Source organism: Gastrolobium bilobum, unplaced genomic scaffold (genome assembly GCF_033153095.1).
Source record: "Gastrolobium bilobum isolate Gb01-03AN ecotype WA unplaced genomic scaffold, APGP_CSIRO_Gbil_v1 utg6918, whole genome shotgun sequence".
NCBI lineage: Eukaryota > Viridiplantae > Streptophyta > Magnoliopsida > Fabales > Fabaceae > Gastrolobium > Gastrolobium bilobum.
In genome coordinates, this window is record NW_026897081.1 from 53,651 (window position 1) to 81,470 (window position 27,820).

General features: G+C 35.4%; 4 protein-coding genes and 1 long non-coding RNA gene across 8 annotated transcripts; 3 read left to right on the forward strand and 2 right to left on the reverse strand.

The window, feature by feature from the left end:
- Window positions 1-5,608: 5,608 nt before the first annotated feature.
- LOC133303969 (uncharacterized) lies at window positions 5,609-6,634 on the forward strand. The gene is made up of 3 exons (XM_061503938.1): window positions 5,609-6,139; window positions 6,235-6,442; window positions 6,564-6,634. Exons 1-3 carry the CDS (start codon window positions 5,609-5,611, stop codon window positions 6,632-6,634), a joined length of 810 nt encoding a protein of 269 aa, XP_061359922.1.
- Window positions 6,635-6,850: 216 nt separating this feature from the next.
- On the forward strand, window positions 6,851-8,346 carry LOC133303970 (uncharacterized). Its single transcript, XM_061503940.1, has 3 exons — window positions 6,851-7,009; window positions 7,281-7,649; window positions 7,744-8,346. The coding sequence occupies exons 1-3, from the start codon at window positions 6,851-6,853 to the stop codon at window positions 8,344-8,346; spliced, it is 1,131 nt and encodes a 376-aa protein (XP_061359924.1).
- A 1,244-nt stretch (window positions 8,347-9,590) lies between these two features.
- LOC133303985 (uncharacterized) lies at window positions 9,591-13,231 on the reverse strand. 4 transcript variants are annotated; one of them, XR_009750545.1, is made up of 6 exons: window positions 12,991-13,231; window positions 12,161-12,477; window positions 11,680-11,778; window positions 11,484-11,581; window positions 11,188-11,320; window positions 9,591-10,363 (listed from the first exon to the last, which is right to left on the reverse strand). It is a non-coding gene; the product is annotated as an uncharacterized LOC133303985 (long non-coding RNA). The 4 variants fall into 4 exon arrangements; XR_009750544.1 differs by having other exon boundaries at window positions 9,591-10,396; XR_009750543.1 differs by having other exon boundaries at window positions 9,591-11,320; window positions 11,680-11,775.
- A 4,392-nt stretch (window positions 13,232-17,623) lies between these two features.
- On the forward strand, window positions 17,624-19,719 carry LOC133303991 (UDP-glycosyltransferase 87A1-like). The gene is made up of 2 exons (XM_061503963.1): window positions 17,624-18,164; window positions 18,602-19,719. The coding sequence occupies exons 1-2, from the start codon at window positions 17,654-17,656 to the stop codon at window positions 19,507-19,509; spliced, it is 1,419 nt and encodes a 472-aa protein (XP_061359947.1). The 5' UTR covers window positions 17,624-17,653; the 3' UTR covers window positions 19,510-19,719.
- A 4,548-nt stretch (window positions 19,720-24,267) lies between these two features.
- LOC133303971 (uncharacterized) lies at window positions 24,268-25,344 on the reverse strand. Its single transcript, XM_061503941.1, has one exon. It carries the CDS (start codon window positions 25,342-25,344, stop codon window positions 24,268-24,270), a length of 1,077 nt encoding a protein of 358 aa, XP_061359925.1.
- Window positions 25,345-27,820: the final 2,476 nt, after the last annotated feature.

Genomic DNA, 27,820 nt, shown 5'->3' on the forward strand with positions numbered 1-27,820 from the left:
AATCCATATAGAGACTTTTTTAGTTTACACACTGATTCATTTCCCCTTTCAAAACCAGGTGGAGGATCCATATAGACTTCTTCATGTAAGTCACCATTTAGGAATGCATTCTTCACATCTAACTGTTGCAGAGGCCAATCTAGATTGGCAGCAAGAGATAAGAGAACTCGGATGGTATTGACTTTAGCAACCGGAGCAAAAGTCTCATGATAATCTATCCCATGAGTCTGAGTGAAACCCTTTGCAACCAATCTTGCCTTGTATCTGTTGATGCTATTATCTGCATTGAATTTTATTGTAAACACCCATTTGCATCCTACTGCCTTTTTTCCTTTGGGTAGGGTCACTATCTCCCAAGTTCCATTTCTTTCTAAAGCATTCATTTCTTCAAAGACAGCATCCCTCCATTTTTTATCATTGAGAGCCTCATGTATATTTCTCGGTATCTTTGTACTATCCAACATAGTATTGAAAGCACGAAACCCTGGGGACAACTTTCCATATGAAATATGATTAGAAATAGGATGAGTAGTACAAGATCGAGTACCTTTTCTGAGAGCAATGGGCAAGTGTAGATCATTTTCACCATGACACTCAAGTATTGGGGTGCTGGAACTAGAACATGGTTCAGAATCCTGGCAGTGTAGAGGCTCTGGGTTATTCACACTTTGAGGAGGCTTTCGCCTGCTATAATCTTGTCCCCATTTTGAGGAGGCTCCTGATGGTGAGGATTCTGTAGCTCCCCCTGTTTCCAAAAGTAGAGGTAATACTGTGGCATTAATAGGTTCCCATGACTGATCTTCATCTACTCCTATAGACTCCCCTGAAGAGAAGTCGAGGGGAAGAAAGGGTCATTCTCAGAAAAAGTGACATCCATAGAGACAAAGACCTTACGAAGAGAGGGTGAATAACACTTATAGCCACGTTGAGTAGGAGAATAACCAATAAAGACACACTGGAGAGACTTAGGATCAAGCTTAGACCGTTGATGGGAGGGAATATGGACAAATACAACACAACCAAATAACTTGAGAGGTAAGGAGGAGACACCTCGGAAGGAAGGGAAGATACGAACAAGACTAGAAAGAGGAGACTGAAATTTCAGAATGCGAGATGGCATTCGATTTATCAGATACGAGGCAGTGAGAACTGCCTCTCCCCAAAGATATTTAGGAACACTCGTGGTAAACATAAGAGCCCGAGCAACTTCAAGGAGATGTCGGTTTTTTCTTTCCGCAACTCTGTTTTGTTGGGGTGTGTCAGGACACGAGCTTTGGTGAAGGATGCCATGTTGGGAAAGATATTCTCCAAGAATAGAGTTAAAATACTCTTTGCCATTATCTGTACGAAGAATTTGTATAGCAACTTGGAATTGGGTTTGAACCATGGCATGAAATTTTTTAAACACGGATGCAGCATCGGACTTATCCTTTAGAAGATACACCCAACAAACTCGAGAATGGTCATCAATGAAGGTAATGAACCATCGAGTACCTGAAATATTTTTAACACGGGCTGGACCCCATATGTCGTTATGAATTAAGGAAAATGGGGAAGAGTCATGGTGAACTTTAGAAGGATAATGAGCACGAGTATGCTTGGCAAGTTGACAAATATCACAAGAAAACAAACTTGGACTTTTATTAATAAATAAGTTTGGCAACAACTTCTGAAGATAAATAAAATTTGGATGGCCTAGCCTACGATGCCACAGCATAACATCATTACATGAATCAAAAGGAAACATAGAGTTTTTTTCTACGAAAACAGCTTCGTGAGTCACATCCTCCTCAAAGTAGTAAAGTCCACCATCCTCTCTAGCACTGCCAATCATCCTCTCCGAGTCCTGTTCCTGAAAAACACAACCATGTGGAAAGAATTTAGCAAAGCAATGCAACTCAGAGGTGAGCTTGCTAATGGAAATGAGATTACAAGTCAGAGAAGGAACATAAAGAACTGATGTCAAAGTAATCAGCTCAGAAAGTTTAATGGTTCCGTGTCCCGCAATCTGGGAAAAACTGCCATCGGCGATCTTGACCCGAGAAGGTTCAGAATATGGAGTGTATGAACAAAACAAGCCAAGATTACCTGTCATATGATCAGAGGCTCCAGAATCAAGGATCCAATGATTTTGACTATCAACATGGAAAGTTGTACCTTGCTGGACCACATGACTAGTGGCCTTAGGAGGTTGCTCGTGGTAATAAAAAGAGTGTTTTGAGGAAGCCATGAATAAAAAGAGAAGGGTTGACCGTTGATGAAAAATCAAGTTTTGTAAACTTTTGATCTGACCTCTGGAACAGGAAGGGGAGAAGCCGGCGAGAAGGTCTGTGCAAGTCGCGACGGAAAAAAAACGTCTGGAAGGCAGCGCGTGCAGCGGCTGACGGCGATGGGTCCAGCGGCGGTCGACTCGTCGGATCCTTCTGAGTCGAATGGTCACCTCACTTTTTTGATCGGAGGTCAGTAAACTAGGTTTCTGTGTTGGACAGATTCAAGGCGGTGTTTAGGAGGTGTTTGACGGTGATGGAAGTGTTTGGATGGTTATTTCAGATTTGAATTAGGGTAGGAACGAACCCGCTCTGATACCATATTGAAAAGAAGTTTTTGTATATTGATATTGAATAAATTACATGAGTGAGTATTTATACAAGAAAGAATCGCTAAGAATGACTAAGCGATGACTAATCAATCCTATCACAATCCTAATCACAATCAATTCTAATCAATCACAATTAATCCTAATCAATCATAATCAATCATAATCAATCCTAATTAATAGGAAATAAAAACGGAAACATGTTTGAATTCTAATTTTCTACAGTTTTTAATATTTTAGAAAATAAATTCAGAATTAATAAAACTAAAAATTAGATTTAAGTTTTTAATAAAAAGGCGTAACTAGGATTCAACTTTCTCAATGGTTTCTTAACGAGTTTGTCTATACTTATGATTACATTCAAGATCAAACCATTAACGGTGATGATTGTGTAACTATTTACTTTTATATTTTTTTTCTCTCATTCCTTATCACCATTAACTCACTCATTTATGGTTATGATTACTCTCATAACATGATCATATTAATTATCACACGAGAGGATCCTCTCTCACTTTCCTTAATCATTGATTGTACAGTTTTGTCTTCTATTTAATGATCAGCGTGGAATGTCATGCCGTTTGGGAAAGGAAATTTTCGGCATTCCATTAATTTATTCTGGTTCGACCGGCCATGTTTTTTCTCATTGGTCGATAACCATATGGAAAAAGGAATGCATTTGATTCCGTGGCATTCTGTGGTGCGCCATTAAATTGTAACCAAGTGATCACCCTTAAATTAAATCCAATTGTTTTCAGACAGAATATTGAATTGTGAATGTAGCTTTTTCTAAATTTTAAGAAAAAATGTATAAAAAAATAGTTCTTAAAGTACAGTTTTTTAGAAGTTATTGTTTTTAATTTTTCAGAAAAAATATTAAAATATTTTTTTAGTTGTTTCGTCTTTTATGAATAATTCGTCCGGCTCTTAGAATCCTAGGTATATTCTTGCTCGTCCAAGTCTTAGGGGGCGTTTGGCTAGCCTCTTTTTACTGGTTTCCTATGCAAATGCAACAAGGCATTTTGAATAGCCTTGTTTGGTTGAAAGATATTTAGTCAGAAAGCCAGCTTTTCCATTTGCATGGCTTTTTCATTTTTGTCATAGAAAGCCAGCTCTTTTTACTGTTTAGAATCCGTTTTCTGAGGTGGGTATTTGTTAAAAGATGGGAAAAGTACTGTTCCTCGATAATTTTTACACCCTTTATACCCTCTGAAAAGGCAAGAGAGTGAAGATAGGATTTTGGATTGTGTGGTCAGCAGCTTACGGGTGAGTACATTTTTGCTTGTTGAATGATCGAACTGACCCGACTTCTCTTTGTTTATGTTGAGGTCACAAAATGCATGGGGGAATCAACCACCCAATCGCTTCTGATTCGTTGATGTTTGGCTCTTTGCTGTTTTGTAGATCCTGCTTCCAGACCTATCGTGTGTAGGTGCACAGCGGAGTGTTCAGAGCTACCCATCACCATACAAAGTCTTCGTCTGGCGTTTTAGGTGAAGTCCGCTCGGGTACATGTTTGGTTTTTGAAGTTGTTGCTTTCATTTTGATAGAACTAACATGGCTGGTTGTTGAAGATGATATTTTTTTCCTTCAAAATTGTTATTCGATAAAGAGAAATGTCGTGGGATTGGGTGGCTTTTGTTGTGCGTTTGATGCTGATAGTTATTATGATGGTTTTTTGGCTTTTTAGAGAGAAAGTGTTACAGGGCCAAGGTTAATTCCATTATGAAGGGAAGCAGTCTTTACTTCCCACGATCTATACATTTGCATGATACTACTTATATCCATCCCTCTTTCATCTGCCTATAGCTTCTGTTTGAGCAAACGTGGGTTAAAATCTGATTCATTGTCAAAGTAAACATCACTATAAAGCTTAACCTCATATAGGTCTAAGTAAGCATCACTATAAATTTAAATCAAAAGACAATACTGTTGTCATTAAATGTCTGCCTCCCCTCGACACCTTTTACTGCCATCTAAATATTCCCCTTGCTAACAATTTTTAAATATTCATATTAAAAAAGGTAGTTATTATATGATCTTTATGCTGGCTTCAATATTTTGTGTATCATGATTATGCTATTGTGTATCATAGTCTGTCATCATTTTTTAATGACAGGATCCCAACACCAATCACCACCAAATTTGTGATGACAATATTGCACTAACAATTATAACAGAGTGACTTCTAAAAACCATGGAGACTTGAAGATAGTGATTATATTTGAAAGGTTTTTTTGCTAGGTTTGTGTGCCCATCATCTAGTCTACTCGTGCTCTCTGGGAACATATGTTTGAAGCTCTTTATTTGATTACTATGGGGACCACAATGAGTAGAATTAAACATTTAAAAAATAATATAAATAGTATTTAATTGCACCTTAGTTGAAAGTTGGGGCAATAACATCCTATTTTATTTTCCTTGAGCGTAGTTTTATCACTTGAAAAGTGATGACATTATTTGGAAAATTTAAATGTACAATTACTTTATTTAATGGTGGGACGAAAAAGCTGTCCAGTTCAATACAAAAAAAAAAGAAGAAAGCTGTCCAGTTGAGACTAATCAGAAGGAAGTACCTGTAATTTATTTTTTTTAGGCTATTGGAGCTGGATGAGTATCATTTGGGCCTAATTGAGTTTACAACTTAAACCGAATCCTTGGAGGGACATAGCTATAGGAATAGGATAGGACTTGAGGAGTCATAATGAAGCTGGTTTTGTTCCGTAAAAAAAAATCACTTCCTTAATATGGCCCAGTTATGTTTACGAATGGCCTTAGAGTAAAGTCTTTACTGTCAGCATCCTACGAAAAGTTTATTATCTTCATATTATACATAAACTTAATCTGTCATAACATGATTTAAAAGGAATCCAATTTGTTAAGAATGAGGTCGGTGAGATGTTATGTTTTCCATATTACGAAATGTTTATTATCTTCAATACGATGAGTAATATATTTAATATTTTTTGGTAATTACTTACCTGAATCTTTTTGTCCTACATGTGTTAGATAATGGCCATCGACAATGGAATGGAGTTTAGTGTCATACTCGTACTCATTACTCATTTGGAGTCTTTCCATCAACTGACTAACATGTTTGTCAGTATATGTGCTGTTTTGTTACGCATTGCTGAAAACCGGAAAAATAGACGCAGGAGAGTCTCATTGGACGAACGTGGGAGGGCTAGAGTAAGGGAAGTCAACTTCCTTAGGATTGTTCACATAAGTGACACGGCGTGTATAGAGAATACACGGATGGACAGAAGGTGTTTCCATAACTTGTGTGGGTTGCGTAAAACTGTTGGTCAACTTCAACTGACAAGCCATATGGGAGTAGAGGAGATGGTTGCAATCTTTCTTCATATATTGGCTCACGATGTCAAGAACAGGATAATTAAAAGACAATTCATGAGATCGGGAGAAACCATTAGTAGACAGTTCTCTAATGTTTTGCTTTCAGTATTGCGTTGTCATAATGTTCTACTAAAACGACTTGAGCCAATCCTGGAAAACTCGACTGATGATAAGTGGAAGTGGTTCAAGGTAAGTTACTAGTTACCTAACTGGTATAATTCATGCTATACATTTCAGTCACCAAGCGTGTGTCCGTGTTACTAATAGTCTAAATTGAATTATAGAATTGTTTGGGAGCACTTGATGGGACACACATAAAGATTAACCCCTTACAAGCGGATAAGGCCAGATACCGGACTAGAAAGGGTGACATAGCAACTAATGTTTTAGGGGTTTGTTCTCAAGATGGTCAGTTTATTATCGTCTTGCCTGGTTGGGAGGGTTCAGCTGCAGATTCTAGGGTTCTAAGAGATGCCATAAGTCGTCCAGACGGTTTGAAGGTTCCTTAAGGTATGCACTATGACTCTTTGCGGTTGATCATTTATTGTGGGTCAGTTTTTTTACTTACTACATTACATGTTTTGATATAAGTTAACTGTAACTTGTGATGTAGGATACTATTACCTAGGTGATGCTGGTTACATGAATGGGGAAGGTTTCCTTACGCCATATAGAGGACAATGATATCATCTTAGTGAATGGAGGCACGGTGCCCAACCAAGAACAGCCCAAGAATTTTTTAATATGAAACATTCCTCTGCAAGGAATGTCATTGAACGTTGCTTCAGGATGCTTAAGGGGCGTTGGGCTATTGTCTGATCGAAGTCATTTTATCCAGTTAAAACTCAATGCAGGATTATCAGTGCTTGTTGCTTGCTTCATAACCATATAAGGAGAGAGATGACAGTGGACCCATTGGACGCTGAAGAAGTTGATATGCAACATGTTGAAGATAACTTGGGAGGACTAGATTTGATCACTCATGCGGAGTCATCTAATGCATGGACACTGCGCAGGGATGAAATGGCACATAACATGTTTAACAACTGGAGGAATCGTGTTTGAATTTGAACAGAGATGAACCAATCATTATGCATTTTTTTTTTTTTCCGTTGTCATGTTATGTACACTTGTAGCTATTTGCGTTTATGTTGTAATCAGTTTGTACTTTGACAAACATATTGGCCATGTACTCTACTTATTGAATTTTCGTTGAATGGGTTAAGGGGTGTTTATGCAATTCAATAGTTATTTATTTAATTCGTGTTAATTTTATGGCAGAAAACTATTGACATATTAAGTGTACTGAGTTTGAAACTGTTTATCGCAGGTACAATCTTGGAACACCGAAATTATGACCGAGGAAAGCTTGAGTTTCAGAAACAAACGTAATCACACTTGGACTGCCGATGAAGATAAGATCTTGGTCGAATGTATGACTGAAGTTGCACATCTTTGGAGGGGTGAGAACGGGTTCAAAGGAGGCTTCTCTAATGCAATTGAGAAGATGATGCATAACATGATACCTGATTGTTCCCTTAAGGCCATCCTTCACATCACCTCAAGGGTCAAATTGTTGAAAAAACAGTACAATGCCATTCATGAAATGACCGGAGGTTCTGGTGGGAGTGGTTTTGGTTGGAATGACGCGAAGAAAATGATTGATGTCGAGAAGGAAGTATTTGATGACTGGTGTAAGGTGATAGTGTTTGAAGTTATTTGTTTAATTATAAATAGCTTTATCTGTTGTTTTGTTTTTGTATTCAGTGTTTAACTGACTTCTGTATCCACAGTCTCACCCCCATGCAAAGGGCCTTTACAATAAGCCTTTCCCCCACTATGATATTTTGGGAATCATATTTGGCAAGGATGCAGCAACCGGAGGTAATGCAGAGACAATGGGACAATCGGTCAATGTCATGGAGTCAAATACGGCATGCAATGCAGAGAGTGTTAATTTATTTGACGACTATCTAAACCTCACGGGGGACTACATACCCACACCATTAGAAGATCCAGTGATACCAGATGTCCCAAATGAAGAAATTGTGCCGCCCTCAGATGTTTCTACTGCTACTGCCAAGAAGGGAAAGAAGCGTGACAAACCAGAAGATCTATTGGTTTCTCCAATAGTTGATGTAATGAAAGATATAAATCAAAACTACCGTGAAGGTATTGACAAGCTGGTTTCATGCTTTCAGCATCAAGCTAATGGGAGTAAAAGGCGGATGTCAATTATGGAAGAACTGGAAAAAATTGGAGATCTGACTGATTCACAGATGGTTAAACTTGCGGTGCAGTTGGGAAAGGATACAACTTTGACAGATGTATTTATGCAATGCAATGATCAGCAAAGGAAGTGTCTCCTGGCTGATTTGTTGTCTAATTCTCTATAAACATAGGTGTCAGTTTTTTTGAAGGGTTTGTGTATATAGCCATACTGTGTATGGTACCTTTTGGTGTGGTTTGAAGTGGTTTTGGGATAAGAGGGAATATATATAACATGTTTATAGTCATGAAGACAGCAAAACTTTGGATTTTGCAACATACAGCTTTGGTAGATCCTCATTACTGTGTGCTTGGTTTCTGTTACTAACAGAAAGGGTCTTTGCAAAAGGTACTGATTTTCTGATACTTTTATGCATCATGTTCATAATCTGGTAATCAATCTCCATCACTGTGTGATTTTTAATTCTCACAGTGCATGACTTAAATGGTGAGATGTCTTCATTACTGACATAGGATTATCTGTCTATTTAATATTTTTATGCAGGTCAGAACCTGTTATGGTAATGAATCTGGAACTGAATGGTGGTTACTTTTTTTGTCAAATATCTCCACAATGCTGTTAAATATGCTATGTTACTGAATGTGATGGTAAGTTGTCATGGAGTGGATGGGAAGGGCATGAAATCTGGATACAGTGAGCAACTTTGTGAAATGACTTTGTCATGCTGCATTGATTATAGACAACAATTATAGGAGCCATGTATGGGAGTTTCAACAACAGGTGGGTCACATTACCCTCTGCTAAAGTGAGCAGTTAATTTAATTTACATGTGGCATTTCATCCTTGTGGCTGACAATTATAATCTTCCTGTTTTAATCAATTTACAAGTCTGTTTGATAGTATGGTGCAGCTGCTAAAGTGACACATGTGAATTGGTGTGTGAAGCCCACGTGATGGTGTTTAGGGGAATATAAACTCATATCAGGACACTATTATTTGCATAAAATACATGTAATACCATAGAGTACATGTCACCATAGGACACTGTAATGACTGCCATTAGGGGTTTGTCATACTAATGGCAGTACATCATGGCACAAAGTACTGTATTTTTTGTATCTTTTATATTAGCTTCAATGTTGCAGCATGACATATGTTCCAGCAATCCGTGTAATTTAACCAAAATGTCATTCGGTATACCTCCTCATATCAGGCTGTTTAACTAAATTTCCTGGTTTTAATTCTTCTTAATATCTATCTCAAAACCTGATTTGTCCAACTGTATGGACTATGTCAAAGTCTGTCTTTGTTATTGACAACTGCTGCAGCTATTTGCAGAAACTATTCCAAATTGGAAAAGAAACTATTTGACAAATAGAATCAAATAATAAGACTACGAAAATTGTGGGATACACGAAGGCCAATTTATTCATCAATAATGAGATTACAAGAGTCACCTTCTGACTACATTCAAGTTAAAAAAAAAAATCAGATTTGCATCAAAACCTGATTCAATAAATGGGTTGTGGGAAAAACCGACCCCAAGACTCATGACAACTGTTGTAATTACAGATTCCAGCTTTTGAAAAGTAATGTAATTCATAAGTGTGATTGTTACAGACACATTAACACTACCATAACAACTATGACTCCTAATGGAAATGTAACAGCTATATACAAAATGGAATCTTGCACTTGTAACCCATACCCTTTGCACTTCAACCCTTACAATCAGAGATGGCGTGGACATTCTATCATTGTCTGTAGATGGCTTCGAAGTCTCTATTCATGATGATCCAGCAATGCATCTGGTGACTATAGAACGGATGCTAATCCATGGGACTTCAGTTATATTTGATGCTGCAAACAATTCCCCAATGAGCGTTGTCATTCTGCACCTACTGATGCCCCCTTGTCAAACTCTTCAACTCAATGACTCGCATGATGGAATCAACATGTCTGATATCAATTTGACCCTCTTCAAAGGCAACTGTCCTATTGAAATATCGTCCACTAAACCACTCCCCATTCTCGAAGTCGTCTGGTGTGGTGCTTCTTGAGGTGAAGAAGCATGTTCCTTCTTCTCATATGACATTATACACAACAACAATCAATCTCATCTCTATGGATCATGGGTTGCACTGCAATATTAGTGGTGCATACTTCAAGTCCACCATCGAATTCTGTATATAAGCACCGTTCAAGCATGGCAGATACTTGCAATAAATCATGAGGACACAAATAATTAAGAGATCCGAGAAACAAACAGTAAGGCAACTTCAAGAATATATAAAGTACTCAGGACTAACAGGAACCAAAAATTATCCATAATCTTTAAGTTTTCAGTCTAAAAGAGCCAAAAATATATCCATTTAATCTTATTGGTAATGTTATAACATATCTAGTATAGTTGAATTCAAATATATCCATTTAATCTTATTGGTAATGTTTAAAGTTAAGTTTTTTTTGGTATGGCAATAATAAGCATTAATTTAAATAAGTTGACTCATCTAAATCTGTTGAAGTCAGTGATGACAAAGCCCAAGGAGGATTATCAGGAAGTACCAAGATAAGAATTATATATGACAAGCTGAAGGTACAAGTTTCATGAAAGGGAAGAAAGATACAAGGGCATTAAAAACATTAACTTCACCGAATATGATAGACAAAATCCCACTATGTGCATTTAACATCATTAAATCATATTGTCATCAAATTATAATAAAGAAGTTACTAGAAGAAAAGTACACAATGTACATTGAATCATCATTAAATCCTTGCAACTGTTTTCTGAGTATATAAATTCATAATGTATATTGTTCACATATTGTAGTATTAGTGCTACTCAATAACTCCAGGGAGGTTGAGAAAAATAAGGACTTTCCACAAATAAACTTGAAACAATGATCAATGCTTTGAGTACTACATCAACATGTAGCAGCAAGAATAAATAAATAACTGGCTCTAGCAGCAAGAAAAGTAATATCATGAGCTACAATTGACTTACTTGAATAAGGTCTTTCACATGCCATACATTATGCTTTAAAACATCAAGAGTAGTCATCCCAGAACAGCCAGTTGCCTTCACTACTCATCCCAGAACATCCCAGAACAGCGAGCTGCCTTCACTCCTGCCATTTCTGGTCAATTTTGAACATACAAAAGTTATAGGAGCCAATAATTTCTGGGTCTAAATGAAACAACAATATACAGAAAATAAGTATTGAGGGTTAGGGATAATTTGAACATTGAGTAAGTTAAGAAAATGAAAAGAAACAACAGGATGAAATCTCCACTACTTACTAGAACTTTGGGAAGCCTGTTCATCAATAAGCTTGGCTGCAAAGCCTATGAAACCATGTCTGTAGCTATGAACATGGGAAGCTTGGGCTTGCTCAATGCTGTCAAAACATTTAAAAAATAATAATAAAAATCACTTATCTGAAATAATGGGTCATTAAGAAAATGCAAAAAAAATAAAAGTGATATTAACTATAACCTTCCACTGTGAACAGCAGCAAGCATGTCATGGTTTTGCTTCAGAATTAACATGTGGGTGTTTACCAGTTTTGCTTCCCATGTACACCACATAAACCTGCTATCAAATCCAGATTCTACAGTTTGCTTAATAAACCCAGAAACCAGAAATAACCATAACCAATATGCATAGACACACATAACAACATCATAATTTATTGACATTCACAAATGACATATAGCAAACAAACAAATTTCATACAATAGTTATGTCAATCACACAAAAAGTAGATATCAGTTCCATAAGATGAAATGGTACGTCAAGGCCATCATGGTCGACGGTTACCCTAAATTAAAGATCCACACAACATTAGTACAACTATATACAACAACACATACCCTAAACCATTACAATACAAGTCAACGGAAGATCAACATTGTGGTCATGATGATCCCAAATGTTATAACAATTACAATTAGCAAAACATTCTGTTGTTTCATACATTTATCCACTATCAGACAATTACGGCAACTTGGTTCGTCAAACCACTCAAAAAAGTGACAATCGTGCTGAGTCCTGGAATTAGCACATCGAAGAAACTATCAGCCCGGATTCCTCTGTGTATTTGACATGCGCAACGCAGCCGGCACTCCACAATAACACATCTTCACCCTAGAAGGGGACGAGGAGGCTGAATGCCTGGAAATTAGGCTTTCACCTCCGCCTATGCCGGACCCACTTCCACCCATTCTTCCGTCAATGGTCACACAGTAGTCTGTTGCAAGACTCCTCCCACCAGTCACAAACTATTTTTGGTTACTGCAGGTAAGAAGAATGACATTGATCACGAGTTCAGTTAAACTTACAAGCAACAAACCAACTCATATTTCTATACTATGAACCAAAACTGTTTAAAAGAAGCACTTTCCAACAATAACATTTCAACAACAGGTTCATAACAACATACACTAATAAATTTAAAATGCATTATTAATATTTTGTTCATTTATGTTCAACATAAGAATAGTTTAATCTCACAAACTCATTCCTAACTTCTTATGTTCTGACCAATTTTTATACGATTATAGTGTTACGTGGTTGTGTGTGTTTATAAGTTCTGTCGCTGTTCATTTAGCTTCATAAACACCAGGTACCATGGTTGACTATTACATTTCCGGTTACAATCAGAAGGTTTTCAATTGAATGCTTCCTTCGTACGAGTTGAACAGAAACATAACTTATAACGGTTCTTCTAAATAATTATTGAACACCATTTTTTGGACCAGAACAACGATACCCATAACAAATTTGTTCAAAGAGCGATGGGCATACCTCGTACGAGTTATACAGCCATCACTTATATCTGTTTTCTTTCGTTACGCTCCCAGGTCGGTTCTGATCAGCGGAGTCTACTGGTTGCTCGTGCCTTCTTTGTGTGCTTTAATCTCACTGTTGAACACGGCCTCGTTGTCCCCCTTGCTTGCAGATCGGAACCCTTGACGAAGAACAAGCCCTCACACACAGATATTTTTTCCCCTTTCTTTTTTATGCTCGCTGGATAGGGTCCATTTTATCACATTGAGACGTTGGGATTTGACAACTCACTTGTAATGGCCAGCGAAACAAAACAGTTAAACTCAAGGGTATTTTTGTCATTTCAGATGATTTTTCCATCTATATCTTACCTCCAACCAAACATACATTTTTTAAAAGTTACCTAATTTTTCCTGTAAAATTTTTCCCCACCAAACAACTTTTTTTTACATTTTCCTATCTATCTCACTTTATCTCACTTTCTTACCATTTCCCTATCAATTCTATTTTCCTAGTATTCACAAAATTTATCCTTAACCAAACGCCCCCTTAAAAGCATTTTGGTTTTCCACTGTTAATTTAACAGAATTTTCTTCTCAATGGATATTAAATTTTATTAAAGTCAAGTAAAGAAAACATAGCTGTGAAATACTAGAGATTGAGAAGACTTTTGGTTTGCTTCCCAAATAATGCAAAAGAACCTTGTAGAGTACATCTCTGGCGTTTCTTCAATAAAAACCGATCTGACCGGTTAACTCATAAACCGGATTCCTAATTGACTCCCGTTTTGGACCGGTTATGTATTTGACTTAATATAAAATTGATGAACTGATCTTCAACCTGATTCAACCGATATTAAACTAGCACCTATTTTTTTTAAAAAAAATTAATTTTGTGAAATTTTGGATAAAATACTTGAAAAATACCAATAATAGAATTGGAACCTAAATCATGTGGATTATAATTTATAACACTTACCACTAAATCAACTATAATTAGTAGTTAAGAGCTTACAATAAGAAGTTGGAGCTTTTGTATTGAAAGAGAAAGGAGTCAGGCAAACCTTAAAAAAGAAAATAAAAAATAAAAAAGTGGCTGACACAAATATTGAAGTAATGGTAGTAGGAGAAAAGACTTTTCATGCGATATGAGAAGGTTTTTTTTCCTTAATTAAAATGCTTCTAATTTTATATTTAATAGAATTTAGTAAAATCTTACTTTTTCTCTACTAAAAAAAAAATCTTACTTTTTTACTGTACTATACTCCTTTAACTCATTTGATTAGTTGTTTACTTTAGTTAGTTAACTTAACCTCGGCTAGTTAATTTGGTCTTGCTGTCGGTAGCTTTGCTCTGGTTTTTCTTTTTCCAGTTTGTATTTTCTGATATATATCACAGATTGTAAGCAACTTTTGTTCAGTTCGAACCTGTGGAGATATCAATGAAAATCATCTTATTTACGTTCTGAGTTGTAAGAATATTTTATTCAACAACAATAGTTTATGGAATTTGCATCTATCATGTCACATGACACAAAAAAAAAATTTACACACACAATATTTTGTGGGGTCTGCACTTTTTGAAAAAAAAAAACTAAGGCACGCAAAACGAATCTCTATAACATTACACAATCACGTTTCTTACAACATAACTCTTATAAAACTCACAGTTTATTTGCTCACTATTTTCCATGGTAATTATGAGAAAGTATTGCAATGCATAGGAAGGGTTAAAAGCAGTAAAATGCCCATTTTTATTTTCGAAACGTGACTATGTGATATTATAGTGCTAAGATACTCAGCAACACGATAATGTCATTCTCCTCTACTCTGCTGACCCTGCTATCTCATTCTTTGAAATTAATAACTCATCCCCATTGGAGATGAAAGAAGGCATAGCAGGGGCTCCTCAACAAGCTTTGGTTTGGCCTTTCAAGGTTCTCTATCTCTCTTTGTCACTGAGTTTTTCGTTCTCCTCTCTTTTCGTTTATGTTCTTTTGCTTTGTTCCTAGTTGCTCTCTATACTAAAATAAGATGTGTGTATGTAAAAGTGATTGTGTGACACGGGGCTAGGGTGGCCCCCCGGCCCTTTTAAATCTGAAAAAAAAATTATTAATACTATTAATATGTGATTATCCATCAGTATGATAAGACCGAAAGAAAATAGTTGTTTCTTGTAGTCTGTGCACAATAATAAATAATTTATCATAAATATGAATTTGAATGATTTAATGTTTTATTTTTCTAGTTATATATAGTTTTGAAAATGAAAACATACCAACATGTAAATACATCTTATCCACAAACACCTTGTTATATTGGCAAGGAATGTTGAGAATTGTGCCATTTTCTATCATTTGATTAAAAATGTTCTAGTAATTTTTTTCATTAGTAATTTTATTATTTTAAAATTAGAGAAAAAAAACATTACATTGATGTTAGTGTAGCGCTTTGAGAGCTCAAGGCTTTTCTATATATGCTGCTTTTGCCTTTCGATTTAAATTTTAAACACATATTGTGTTGTTTTAAAACAATTTTTAATTTTATTTTATTTTAGATTTTTGCTAATCATCCAACATACCCCTAATGCAAAAAATAAATAAATTTGGTAAATAGCTCGGAGGTATTTTTCTAGTTATATATAGTTTTGAAAATGAAAACATACCAACATGTAAATACATCTTATCCACAAACACCTTGCTATATTGGCAAGGAATGTTGAGAATTCTGCCATTTTCTATCATTTGATTAAAAATGTTCTAGTAACACTTGGTATCAGAGCCTAACACTGTGTCATCTACGATGACAAGCTCCCTGCCCGCTACTTTATCTTCGAAGTACGGTCCTAAGATTAGTTCCTCGTTAAAACAGAAAAAACATTGAATCACTGTCATTAGAGGCAAAAACATTATAATATATTTTACAAAAATTATAGCAAAAAATTTTTATATCTAAAATAATTTTATAATTTTATTAGGTTCTTCATAGGAGACATTTTTGCATCTTTAGCACAATCATTCTAACTAAAATTGACATTATCTTTTCATAATAGTTATATAAATTTTTGTCTTCGTTCAAATAATTTTCTAAATCCGCTGCTGGTATGGGGTGAATTTGCTTATAGTTGTAGCAAATTTGTGTCTGTCATGAAATGCAAGTGCCTTCTGCGGTGTGTGTTTTGTTTGTTTGTTTGCTTTTTTAATAACAATATTATAACTCCCCTCATGAGCCACGAGGGGGAGTGTCAGCTGAAATGTCATAATGAGAGATCCAAATAAAATAGGTTTTTTATACTCATGTAAAGCAAAATATGTAACTATTCATTGGTTTAATTCTCATTGATAAATGATTTATCAATTTAATGTGAAAAGACGTTCATCTTAGTGTGCTTTCAAGTGGCACATTATTTCATATACAATTTGAGCAAAAACCAAGGCCTGCTTGTCTCACGGTGTGACTTGCGCAAAAACTAGCTCGTCTCTGTCCCAGGTCACACTCTACAAGATCAGCATGTTCAAATCGCGCATTCCCCCATACACATCTTGCACAGTGCAAAACGTGACAGAGGATGATACGGGACTTAATCGCATATTGCCACATAGACATCTTTACCATTTGATTAGTAAATTATTTGTCAAAAAAAATAAAATGATGAATAGTTACACAATTAGACTTAGACGAGTAAAAAAGTCACATAAAAACAACTTCATTTAATCTTATTTATTATATGTAAAAGGAAATAATTTTTTTATATTGTAGAAAAAGATTATATCGTATAGTAAAAATAAAATTACAAGTGAGATCTACAAGATAAAAGGAAAGAAAAAAAAATAAAAATAATACCCATTTCTCTTTTATATATGTATGAAATTTGTTTTCTTTATATAGCATAAGAAAAATATAATCCATATACAAATGCAATTACATCAAATAAATATTAAGATAAGAAAAAATGTAAGTGTAATTATGTACGGGTCAAAAAATTATAAGAATGTGAGACAGGCGAAGATATTGACTTTTATGCATTGTCATGTTAGCCGTCCGTGACAATTTAACAGCTATGTCAATGGTGCAAATAATTGCTTCGTTCACTAAGAAGGAAAATGGGCAAATAGTAGCTGGAGGGAGGGACACTGCAAAACAACAAGACTTGAGTAGGTCTATGATTATGTTAAAAAACTGTAAGTGTTATCTCACTCTCACCTTCAAAAAAAACTATTAATAGGTATCCCTGAAATCTTCAAATGGACTTATTTTAATGAAAAGTCAGGCGAATTAAATGCAATTCAAAAAAAAAGAATTTAATGCATCAAAATCAATGTTAGAGTCAATACTCATGAATTGAAACACATTATCACAGAACAACTAATATTTTATTTGTGAGATAATTAAAATAGGGTTTTATTAATCTCATGTTAAAGGAGATAGTTATCACATGTCATAGAGATAAACTAGTGGGCTCCACCACCTGAAAAATAAAAGAAAAGAAAAGAAAAAAGGTGGCACAGTTATCGAAGGGTATGTAGGAGAGAAAACTTATATCATGTGACATAAGAATAGTTTTTCCCATTAAAATATGCCAAGAACTCCTGCATATAAAAAGTTTCACATAAAGCCTGTGCCTTCTTCCCCTTTCACAGATCAAAGATCTAATCTAACCTAAGCATAACTTACGAGTCATTGATGGAAGTTCCAGCATCTATGAGGTTTAGTGGTCACGTGGTAGCCATGCCTTTCCCAGGTCGAGGGCACGTGACCCCCATGTTGAGGCTCTGCAAACTAATTGCAGCTTCTTCAACATCACAAGGTCATGATGATGGTGCTCTTCTTATCACCATCGTTGTTACCCAAGAGTGGCTCGGCTACATCGGCTCCGAGCCTAAGCCGGATAACATTCGCTTCGCCACCATCCCAAACGTCGTCCCCCACCACACTAAGATAGCCGCCGACTCCCCTGGCTTCTTCCAAGCCGCCATAACCAACATCGAAGCTCCCTTTGACAACCTCCTTGATCAGCTTCAGCCTCCCGTCACCGCCATCATCGGCGACGTCGAGTTGCAGTTCCCGGTCGCCGTTGCACGCCGGAGAAATATTCCGGTGGCGCTGCTTTGGACTATGTCAGCTTCCTTTTACTACATGTTACATCAACTGGAAAGCTTAGCCCGTAACCGGGGTTTCAAGGTTCATCTTCTAGGTAAAATTACAACATTTTCTTAGTATATGTGTAAGTAATTAATAGTTAAATGGATCAAAGAAAATTTAATGTAATTATTTAGTTCAATTAGAAATTATCTACTTACTGAGTTGGATTTAATTATTAGTCACATGAGGCCGATAGGTTCAAGATCAAGAGTATATCGGTAAAATAATTATGTTTCTATTATATAGAGAAATACAATTCATAACTGTTAGATATAAATAGAATTAAGAATTAAAATTGAAAATGTAATTTATACTGGTGGAAAATAATCTCGATACTGTATATATATTTATCATATGAAATTTAGTTATGATTAAAAAATTATGAATTGTTAAAAGTTAAAATTGATGGTTTACTATTTAGTAAAATTATTGTAAATGCGGTGCCTATTTGTTGATGTTTGAATTACATTGTGACTTTTAATGATGCAGATGATGATGAAGAGCATATACCAGGAATTTCTTCAGCTCAATTATCTAATCTAAGAACTGTGCTTCATGAAAATGACATGAGGTTTTTGCAACCTGAGTTGAAATGTATTTCAACTGTGCCCAAAGCAGATTGTCTGATATTGAGTACAATCCAAGAGCTGGAAGCTGAAGCAATTGATTCCTTGAAAGCTGTGTTACCTTTTCCAATCTATCCCATTTCCTTTCCTTACTTCAAACCTGAAACTGATCATTCAGAAGTCAACAATGATGACAACCTTGACTACTTAAATTGGCTAGATTCTCAGCCAGCCCGGTCAGTATTGTACATTTCTTTTGGCAGTTTCCTTTCTGTGTCAAGTGCCCAAATGAATGAAATTGTTTCAGCTTTAAACACAAGTGGTGTTCGTTACTTTTGGGTGGCTCGTGAAGAAGCTTCTTGGTTAAAAGAGAAATGTGGGGATAAGGGTTTAGTGGTGCCTTGGTGTGACCAATTGAAGATTTTATCCCATCCTTCTGTAGGTGGGTTTTGGAGTCATTGTGGGTGGAATTCCACTACGGAAGCTGTTTTTGCTGGTATTCCAATGCTGACATTCCCTCTTTTCTTTGACCAAGTCCCAAATAGGAGGAAAATTTTGGAAGAATGGAAGAATGGGTGGGAGTTAAAAAGATCAAAGTTGGGAAGTGAAGAATTGATAAAACAAGAAGAAATATTGGAAGTGGTTAGTAAGTTTATGGATCTAGGAAGTGGGAATGGTAAAGAAATCAGAGACAGGGCACTAGAACTCAAGGGCATATGTGACCGAGCAGTTGCAGAAGGTGGATCCTCCAATATGAACCTCAATGCATTTATACAAGACTTTTTATGTTTTCCAAGGTCATTGAGTGGCGGAGGAGATCTTGTTCCTTAGTGTGACAGGTATAAAATAGACAAATAAAAGATGTTGTGTGTGCATTTACTTAGTGAGCTTAAAATAGGCAGATAAACACTATAAAGGTGAAAGTTTGTAAACAAAAGTATTTTGCTCTTGTTTGATTGTTGGTTCATATATATAAGGGTAAAGGATAATTGAAAGTGAATTTCATATGTGCTTCACTCCAACTAAAAGCAAATCCTATCCACCACACTTCATGATTTGGAAGGTAAAGCAGTTGAATCTTTAAAGGCTATAATTCCCCTTTTCAGTCTACAATGTAGGCCTTGCTGTACCTTACTTAGAGCTGGGATTCTTCATCTCATTGGAGAAACCCAATGAAGTCCAAGCCTCAGTTTTAAGCAAGTTGGCCATGATCATAAGCCTACCCTGGCGTTGGATGACCACAACCTCATCTTAACATTTGCTGGTGAGTTTCATATTTGAGCCATGAACAAGGCCTTATTTGCCCCAGTACATTTGCTTCTCCATGGTACTGGTAATCTTTTTCTGTGAGAGCTTGTTTCATGGAAAGTCCAATCAAATCCTTTCAAAATTCATGGAATTTGTGGAGCTAAATTAGCTTGTTGGGGGAATGGCCTTTCTAGAATGAAAATAAGATCATATATATGATAATATTTGTGGACTATCTTAACATTATCTCTATCAATTCCTTTTTTCTGGTGTGTTGTTTGTATCCATGTGCTAGTGGACTCATACTGATTCATCTACTTTGACTTAAAGAAGCCACCAAAGGTTTCAATCAAGAAATAGGAATCAAGAAATACGAAGGCGTATCTTGTGAGACCAAAAAGTGATGGCATAAAGAGATTTTTAAAAAAAAATTACCCCCCAAAAATGTCAACGAGGAGGAAGAAAATTGAAATTGTATTTTTTTTATCCACTATACATTCATATATTGGAAAAGGGTATGAGCTGGAAAAATTAACTGAACATAAAAATACGAAATACAAAAGAATACTCCGAGAAATACATGGTAACACTGTTGCGAACTCGGCAAGTGTACCGGTCGTACAAGTAATAAAGTGATAAGAAAAGTTGTCGATCCCACGAAGACTGATGACCAAGCAATAATTTATCTATTTAACTAAAGTTGGATCGATCGTAAAAGGATTTCTTGAGAATATTGTAATTAAAATAAAAACAGAATTTGTAAACTTATTTTTAGTTTTTAATATTTTAGAAAATAAATTCAGAATTAATAAAAATAAAAATTGGATTTAAGTTTTTAATAAAAAGGCGTTGTTAGGATTCAACTTTACCAATGGTTTCTTAACGAGTTTGCCTATACTTACGATTACATTCAAGATCAAACTATTAACAGCTCTTTCTATGATTGATTAAATTCCAATCCCTTGGTAATCCAAAGCCTAATCCCTTAGTACTTTTTTCATAAAATAAGCATTAACACAAGAACCTCCGATTATAGAATTCATAAGTCTATCCCTAGATCATACAAATTCCAGCAATCAACCAATCGGAATCGATGCACCAACATTTCTATTGTCATGCAAGACTCTAATGCTCATTCAAGACTGGCCAGATCATAAATAAGACTAGGAATAAATTGCAGATTGATTGCATAACTTGAATTAAGAATATAAATCATAATAAAAGCAAACAGTGTTCAAGAACCCATTGGTTCCGTCTCGCCCTAACTACTAAAAAGAATTTAGCTATGCATAATTATAAAAATAGAATTAAAAGATACTGGAAAATAAATAAAGTTCATGATGAAACTTGATTAATGAAGATGATCAATGACACAGATTGCTTCCTTCCATCCCCTCTGCCAATGTTCCTCTTCCGCCACGGCTTTCGTTTCGTCTCTGAATTCTTTCTTTCTCCGCGTTCCAGAATGATTACACGGCCTTGCCCGCGTTGTATTTAAAGAGAAAAATTTTGGGTTTCGAATTCTGGACCAACTCGCTGAGGAGCTCGCTGAAGCGAGCTGCTCATCGAGCTTTTTCTCTTCCTCGCTCACTTGCTCGATGAAGCGAGCAGTGGAGCGAGCTTCATAATGCTGCTCACTTACTTGCTCGCTGGTGCGAGTAGTATAGCGAGCCTAACCAAATAATTAATATTTATTAATTTCCTTATTTTCGCTTCATATTCTTCAGATTGCAACCGGCTTCTCATCGTTATCAGGTTAGTCTTTTGTTATTCTAGTACGAAACAACCTGAAACAACAACAAAGATTAGGTTCTTATCTATTTGTTTGCAATTTACTCTCTTTTAATATTTTATTTATTTAATTCTATATTTTTAATTATTTTAGTTATTATTTGAACTATATTTAATATTAAAAGTATAGCATATTTGACACTTATCAAATCATTCCTAGATTTACTCATTGTTATCCTCAGCAATAAATTGAATTCAAAACATGGAATAATATAAACATGTTTAATATAAAACTAGACAATATATTAATTCAAGAATGATCAGACTTAGGTAGAAAATAATAGGATTTTTAAGAATCAACATTTAACTAAGCAACCTTGAAAGTAAGCAAGTTATAAAATCAAAGCATGAGTTCTATCAATCAAGCATAAAAACTGAATTTTTAACACAACCCTCACCAGATATATCAAATCACTCATCACTCATCTGTCTAAGGGTAAGTGTTTCACTCAAATTTTCACTGTATCAATATTTTCATAAGCTTGATAAGATTCTCACTTTCCACAGTTAATTCACATGCACAAAAGATCAAGAGATCTTTATTCAGGTTGTAATGGGGCTGGGCTAAAGGTAGAATAAATGAGGAAAAACTAGCTAAAATATTGAAATACAGAAAGATCATGGTAAAGTGTAAACACTCAAACAACAATCATTTTTCTCTTTTCTTTCCTCCTTTTTCTTTTTCTTTTCTTTTTCAACACTTTTGTATTTTTCTTTTTCAACCCGTAATACTTTTCTTTTTCAACCCTAATACTTTTCTTTTTCATTTTCATTTTCTTTCAACAATTTTATTTACATAGAAGAAATAAATATTTCTCTTTTTCACCATTTTCAGCTTTTGCTTTTGCTCCATTCACCTAACCTTCTTTTCACCACTTTGAATTACATGATAAAGTCTTCAAGTTTACACCCTACCATAAAATTTCTATAATCCAATCTTATTTGAGGTAGATGTATATGTGGAGTGGCTAATTAAGAAAACAGGTATTAAGAATAAAAAAGGCTTAGGCTCAAGGGGCTAAATAAAGAATATAATAATGGTTAGCTTTTTGGCTAATTAGTTAAAACAATAAAATGCCTCAATCATTTCAGACATGCATGCAAACAACCATTTTAAAGAAAAACAAAGCAAGTTCTAGTAATATTCTCAACAATGAAATGCACACTGAAAAGAATTTTTCTATTTAGGCTCAAACCTCACGACTATATGTGTGCAATTCAGTAAATTATGCTCTTTCCCAATCACTCATACTGTAATTTTATTAGTCTTACTCACTCTTAGACTAACTCAATCAATGCTTATTCATAAAAAAAAAAAATTCTAAGTCATCACATAATAAATTAATTTTTACTGACTAATTCTAAGTTAGCATGATTTCATAATCCAAACAAAGAGAAGAAACACAATAAAATAAAATAAAGAGGAATAAGGAAAAGAATTTTCCCTGTTTTTCTGTAAAATTTTGTGGTTCTACTCATCACAGGGATCATAGTTGTACCAACTGCTACTACTGCTACTATATATATGGTGCGATGCGTCCCTATTCCCAGATTTAGGAATTTGCTGTCCTCAGCAATTAATAAATCAAAAAGAAAGAACTGCACACATCAACTCAACAAAAGTATCATCAGATAAAGTCAGTAGTAGCAATTATGCTCACAACAGAGTGAGAAAAATAAAATATGTACATCACCAGAGTCATCACAAATCAAAATAGATAAACAAAAGAAAAATAAAACTAAAATGGTCCTAAAAATAAAATCTGCTGGCATCATAAAATAAACTAAAATAATTAACTTAAAAACGATAAATTCTTAGGTTGCCTCCTAAGAGCGCTTGTTTAACGTCATTAGCTTGACGTTACATCTACATTAGTCATGGCGGCTTGTAACCGGAATTCAAAGATGATGCCATTCCTTTTATCATAAATATTGTTTTGCCGTAATAGTACTCTCATGCATATGAGCGAGAAGGTTTGGCCTCAAGAACTCTAAACTTAGTCTTGATGTGCTTTTCTTTGCTCTTAGGCTTTGCCATCTTCCCTTCCGGCTTGCAACTCTCATCTGGCTTATGATATTTCTTTTCTTCCTCTTCAGCCTTCTTTTCCTCAATAAAGAAAATTTTCTCTGGCTAAGTTGTAGGTGGTGGAGTTTCTTTTTCAAATATTTTGAGAATAGCCCTTTCTCCTTCCACCCTTAAGATCAATTCACCTTTAGGCACATCAATTAGCGCTCCGGAGTTCGCTAAGAAAGGTTTCCCAAAGATCATGGGAACAGTAGCGTCCTCCTCTATATCCAAGATAACAAAGTCCATCGGGAAGATGAACTTATCCACCTTAACAAGTATGTCCTCTATTACTCCATATGCTTGCTTGGTGGAGCGGTCAGCTAGTTGCAGAATCATATTGATCGGCTTCACCGTTGTGATTCCCAACTTCTTCATCATAGATAATGGCATTACGTTGATGCTGGCACCTAAATCACATAAAACTCTCTCTCTATTGTCATCGAGCCAATCGTGCAAGGGATACTAAAACTCCCTGGATCCTTTCATTTCGGAGGTAAGTTTTTCTGCGTGATTGCACTACACTCCTCTGTCAAGATAGTGGATCCTTCTACTGTGAGCTTCCGCTTCTTGGTTATGATCTCTTTTAGAAACTTAGCATATGATGGCATTTGCTCTAAAGCTTCCGCAAATGGGATATTGATGTGCAGCTTCTTTAAAATCTCTAAGAATTTAGAGATATTTTTCTTCTGCTCGTGCTGCTGCAACCTCTGAGGATAAAGAGCCTTAACATAAGGATTGTCTCCAAGTGATTTCATCCTTTCCTCTAAAGAAAGCTTCTTTGTTACTTTCTTACGTGGGGTATCATTTAATGGTCCTCCAAAAATTATGGCATCTTTATCGACAGGGTCATCAGCTTTCTCTTCAGCAGGATTTTCCTTCTCTGCATCTTTTTCACTACTCGGTGCAGCTATTGGTTTTTCCACAGGTTGAATTACTATTCCACTCCTTGTAGTGATAGAATTACATTGTTCCTTGGGATTGATAACTGTATTACTAGGAAAGGTTCCTGGAGGCCTTTCAGCCATCTGTTTGGCAAGCTGGCCAATCTGATTTTCCAGATTTTTAATATATGCATCTTGATTTTTGAGAGATGCTCTGGTTTCTTCCACAAAACTTGTTTGAGCTTGAGACATCTTTTCGAATGCAATTTCCCAAGCTGCCTTTTGACCACATTGCTCTGGTTGAATTCCCAGATTAGCTTGTTGTGGTCCTCCTTGATTATATGAAAGTGCAGAATGGTTTATCCAGCCAGGATTATAAGTATTGTTGTAAGGATTATTCTCCCTACGTTGGTCATACCAAAGAGAATTCACCTGAGCTGGGCTTATAGTAACCATAGCGTCACAATTTTCAGGTTTGTGTGGTCCACCACAAGTGTCGCAGACTACAGGAAATTGAGTGTTGACTGCAGAAATTTGATTTTGGGTAAAGAGTTTAACAAGTGAATCTAGCCTTTGATCCATCTTGTCTTGTTTGGCTAACATAGCGTTGTACCCTTCTAACTGCATAACTCCTCTCTTAGGTTGCATTGGTGTGACTTCATTATCTTCAGATGCCATCTTTTCAATTAACTCAATAGCTCTAGTTGGAGTAATTTCTCTAATACTACCTCCAGCTGCGGCATTAAGGAGTACTCTATATGTTGACGTAACTCCCTTGTAAAAGATTCGCACCTTCTCGCCATTTGGTAGAACATACTGTGGGCATCTTCTCAAAAATTATTTAAATCTCCCCATCCCACACACAGGGATTCGCCTTCGAGCTGCTTGAAATTGTCAATCTGTTCTTTCAGCTCGGAGAATCGGGAGAGTGGGAAAAACTTCTTTTGAAATTTTTCAACTAATTCTTCCCACGTGGAGATGCTATCAGCAGGTTGCAATTCCAACCAATTAAATGCTCTTCCTTTTAAGGAGAAAGGAAAAAGCATCAGTCGGATTGATTCAGCAGGTACCCCATTAGCTTTAATGAGGTTACACAATTGTAAGAATTTAGAAATATGGCGATTTGGGTCTTCGATCGGGTCTCCTTCAAATAGATTACTTTGAATTAAATTTAGAAAGGAGGCTTTTATTTCGAAGTTGTTTGCTGGAATTTGAGGTCTTCTAATTCTCGCAATCGGATGCGAAAAATTAGTATTTAGGAAGTGGCTCATCAATTCTTCTGGTGGGTTTTGGTTATCCTCAGCCATGACTGTTTCTTCCGCAGAATTTTAGTTCTTTCTAGTCATCCTAACTCTGGTTCGTACTATAGGTCATTGGGGATAACAGTGCCTCGCAGATGCATAAACCAAAAAACTAAGGCTCAGTGGAACCAACTAACGGAAACCACTAACTAACATAAAATTTAAAATTTAAGATTTAAAGTAAACAAACTAAACTAGGAAAACAAAATAAAATAACAAAACTAAATAAATTAAATAACAATAAAATATTAAACTAACAAAGAAATAAAATAAAATGACCATAAAAATAAATAAGCAAAATAAAAATAAGAGAAACAAAAAAAATAAAACAAATAAAACAAATAAACTAAAAACAAAACTAATAAAATAAAATTAAAAAATAAAAATAAAAAAAATGATCCAATCTATAATTTTATAAATAAAATTAATGTTGATTAAATCAATCCCCGACAACGGCGCCAAAAACTTGTTGCGAACTCGACAAGTGCACCGGTCGTACAAGTAATAAAGTGATAAGAAAAGTTGTCGATCCCACGAAGACTGATCACCAAGCAATAATTTATCTATTTAACTAAAGTTGGATCAATCGTAAAAGAATTTCTTGAGAATATTGTAATTAAATTAAAAAAAAATTGTAAACTTATTTTTAGTTTTTAATATTTTAGAAAATAAATTCCGAATTAATAAAACTAAAAATTGGATTTAAGTTTTTAATAAAAAGGTGTAGCTAGGATTCAACTTCCCCAATGGTTTCTTAACGAGTTTGCCTATACTTACGATTACATTCAAGATCAAATTATTAAGAGCTCTTTCTATGATTGATTAAATCTCAATCTCTTGGTAATCCAATCCTTTATTCTAATCCAAAGCTTAATCTCTTAGTACTTTTTAATAAAATAAGCATTAACGCAAGAACCTACGGTTATAGAATTCATAAGTCTATCCCTAGATCATACAAATTTAAGCAATCAACCAATCGGAATCGATACACCAACCTCCATATTGTCATGCACGACTCTAATGCTCATTCAAGACTGGCCAGATCATAAATAAGACTAGGAATAAATTGCAGATTGATTGCATAACTTGAATCAAGAATATAAATCATAATAAAAGCAAATAGTGGTCAAGAACCCATTGGTTCCGTCTCACCCTAACTACTAAAAGGAATTTAGCTATGCATAATTATAAAAACAGAATTAAAAGATACTGGAAAATAAATAAAGTTCATGATGAAACTTGATTAATGAAGACGATCAATGATGTAGATTGCTTCCTTCTATTCCCTCTGCCAATGTTCCTTTTCTGCCACGTCTTTCGTTTCATCTCTGACTTCTTTCTTTCTCCGCGTTCCAGAATGATTCCACGGCTTTGCCCGCGTTGTATTTAAAGAGGAAAATTTTGGGCTTCGAATTCTGGACCAACTCGCTGAAGTGAGCTGCTCAGCGAGCTTTTTCTCTTCCTCGCTCACTTGCTCGCTGAAGCGAGCAGTGGAGCGAGCTTCATAATGCTGCTCACTTACTTGCTCGCTAGTGCGAGCAGTATAGCGAGCCTAACCAAATAATTAATATTTATTAATTTCCTTATTTTCGCTTCATATTCTTCGAATTGCAACCGGCTTCTCATCGTTATCAGGTTTGTCTTTTGTTATTCTAGTACGAAACAACCTGAAACAACAACAAAGATTAGGTTCTTATCTATTTGTTGGCAATTTACTCTCTTTTAATATTTTATTTAATTAATACTATTTTTTAATTATTTTATTTTTTATTTGAACTATATTTAATATTAAAAGTATAGTATATTTGACACTTATCAAAAACAAATATATTCTCTAATATAATCTTAAGCCA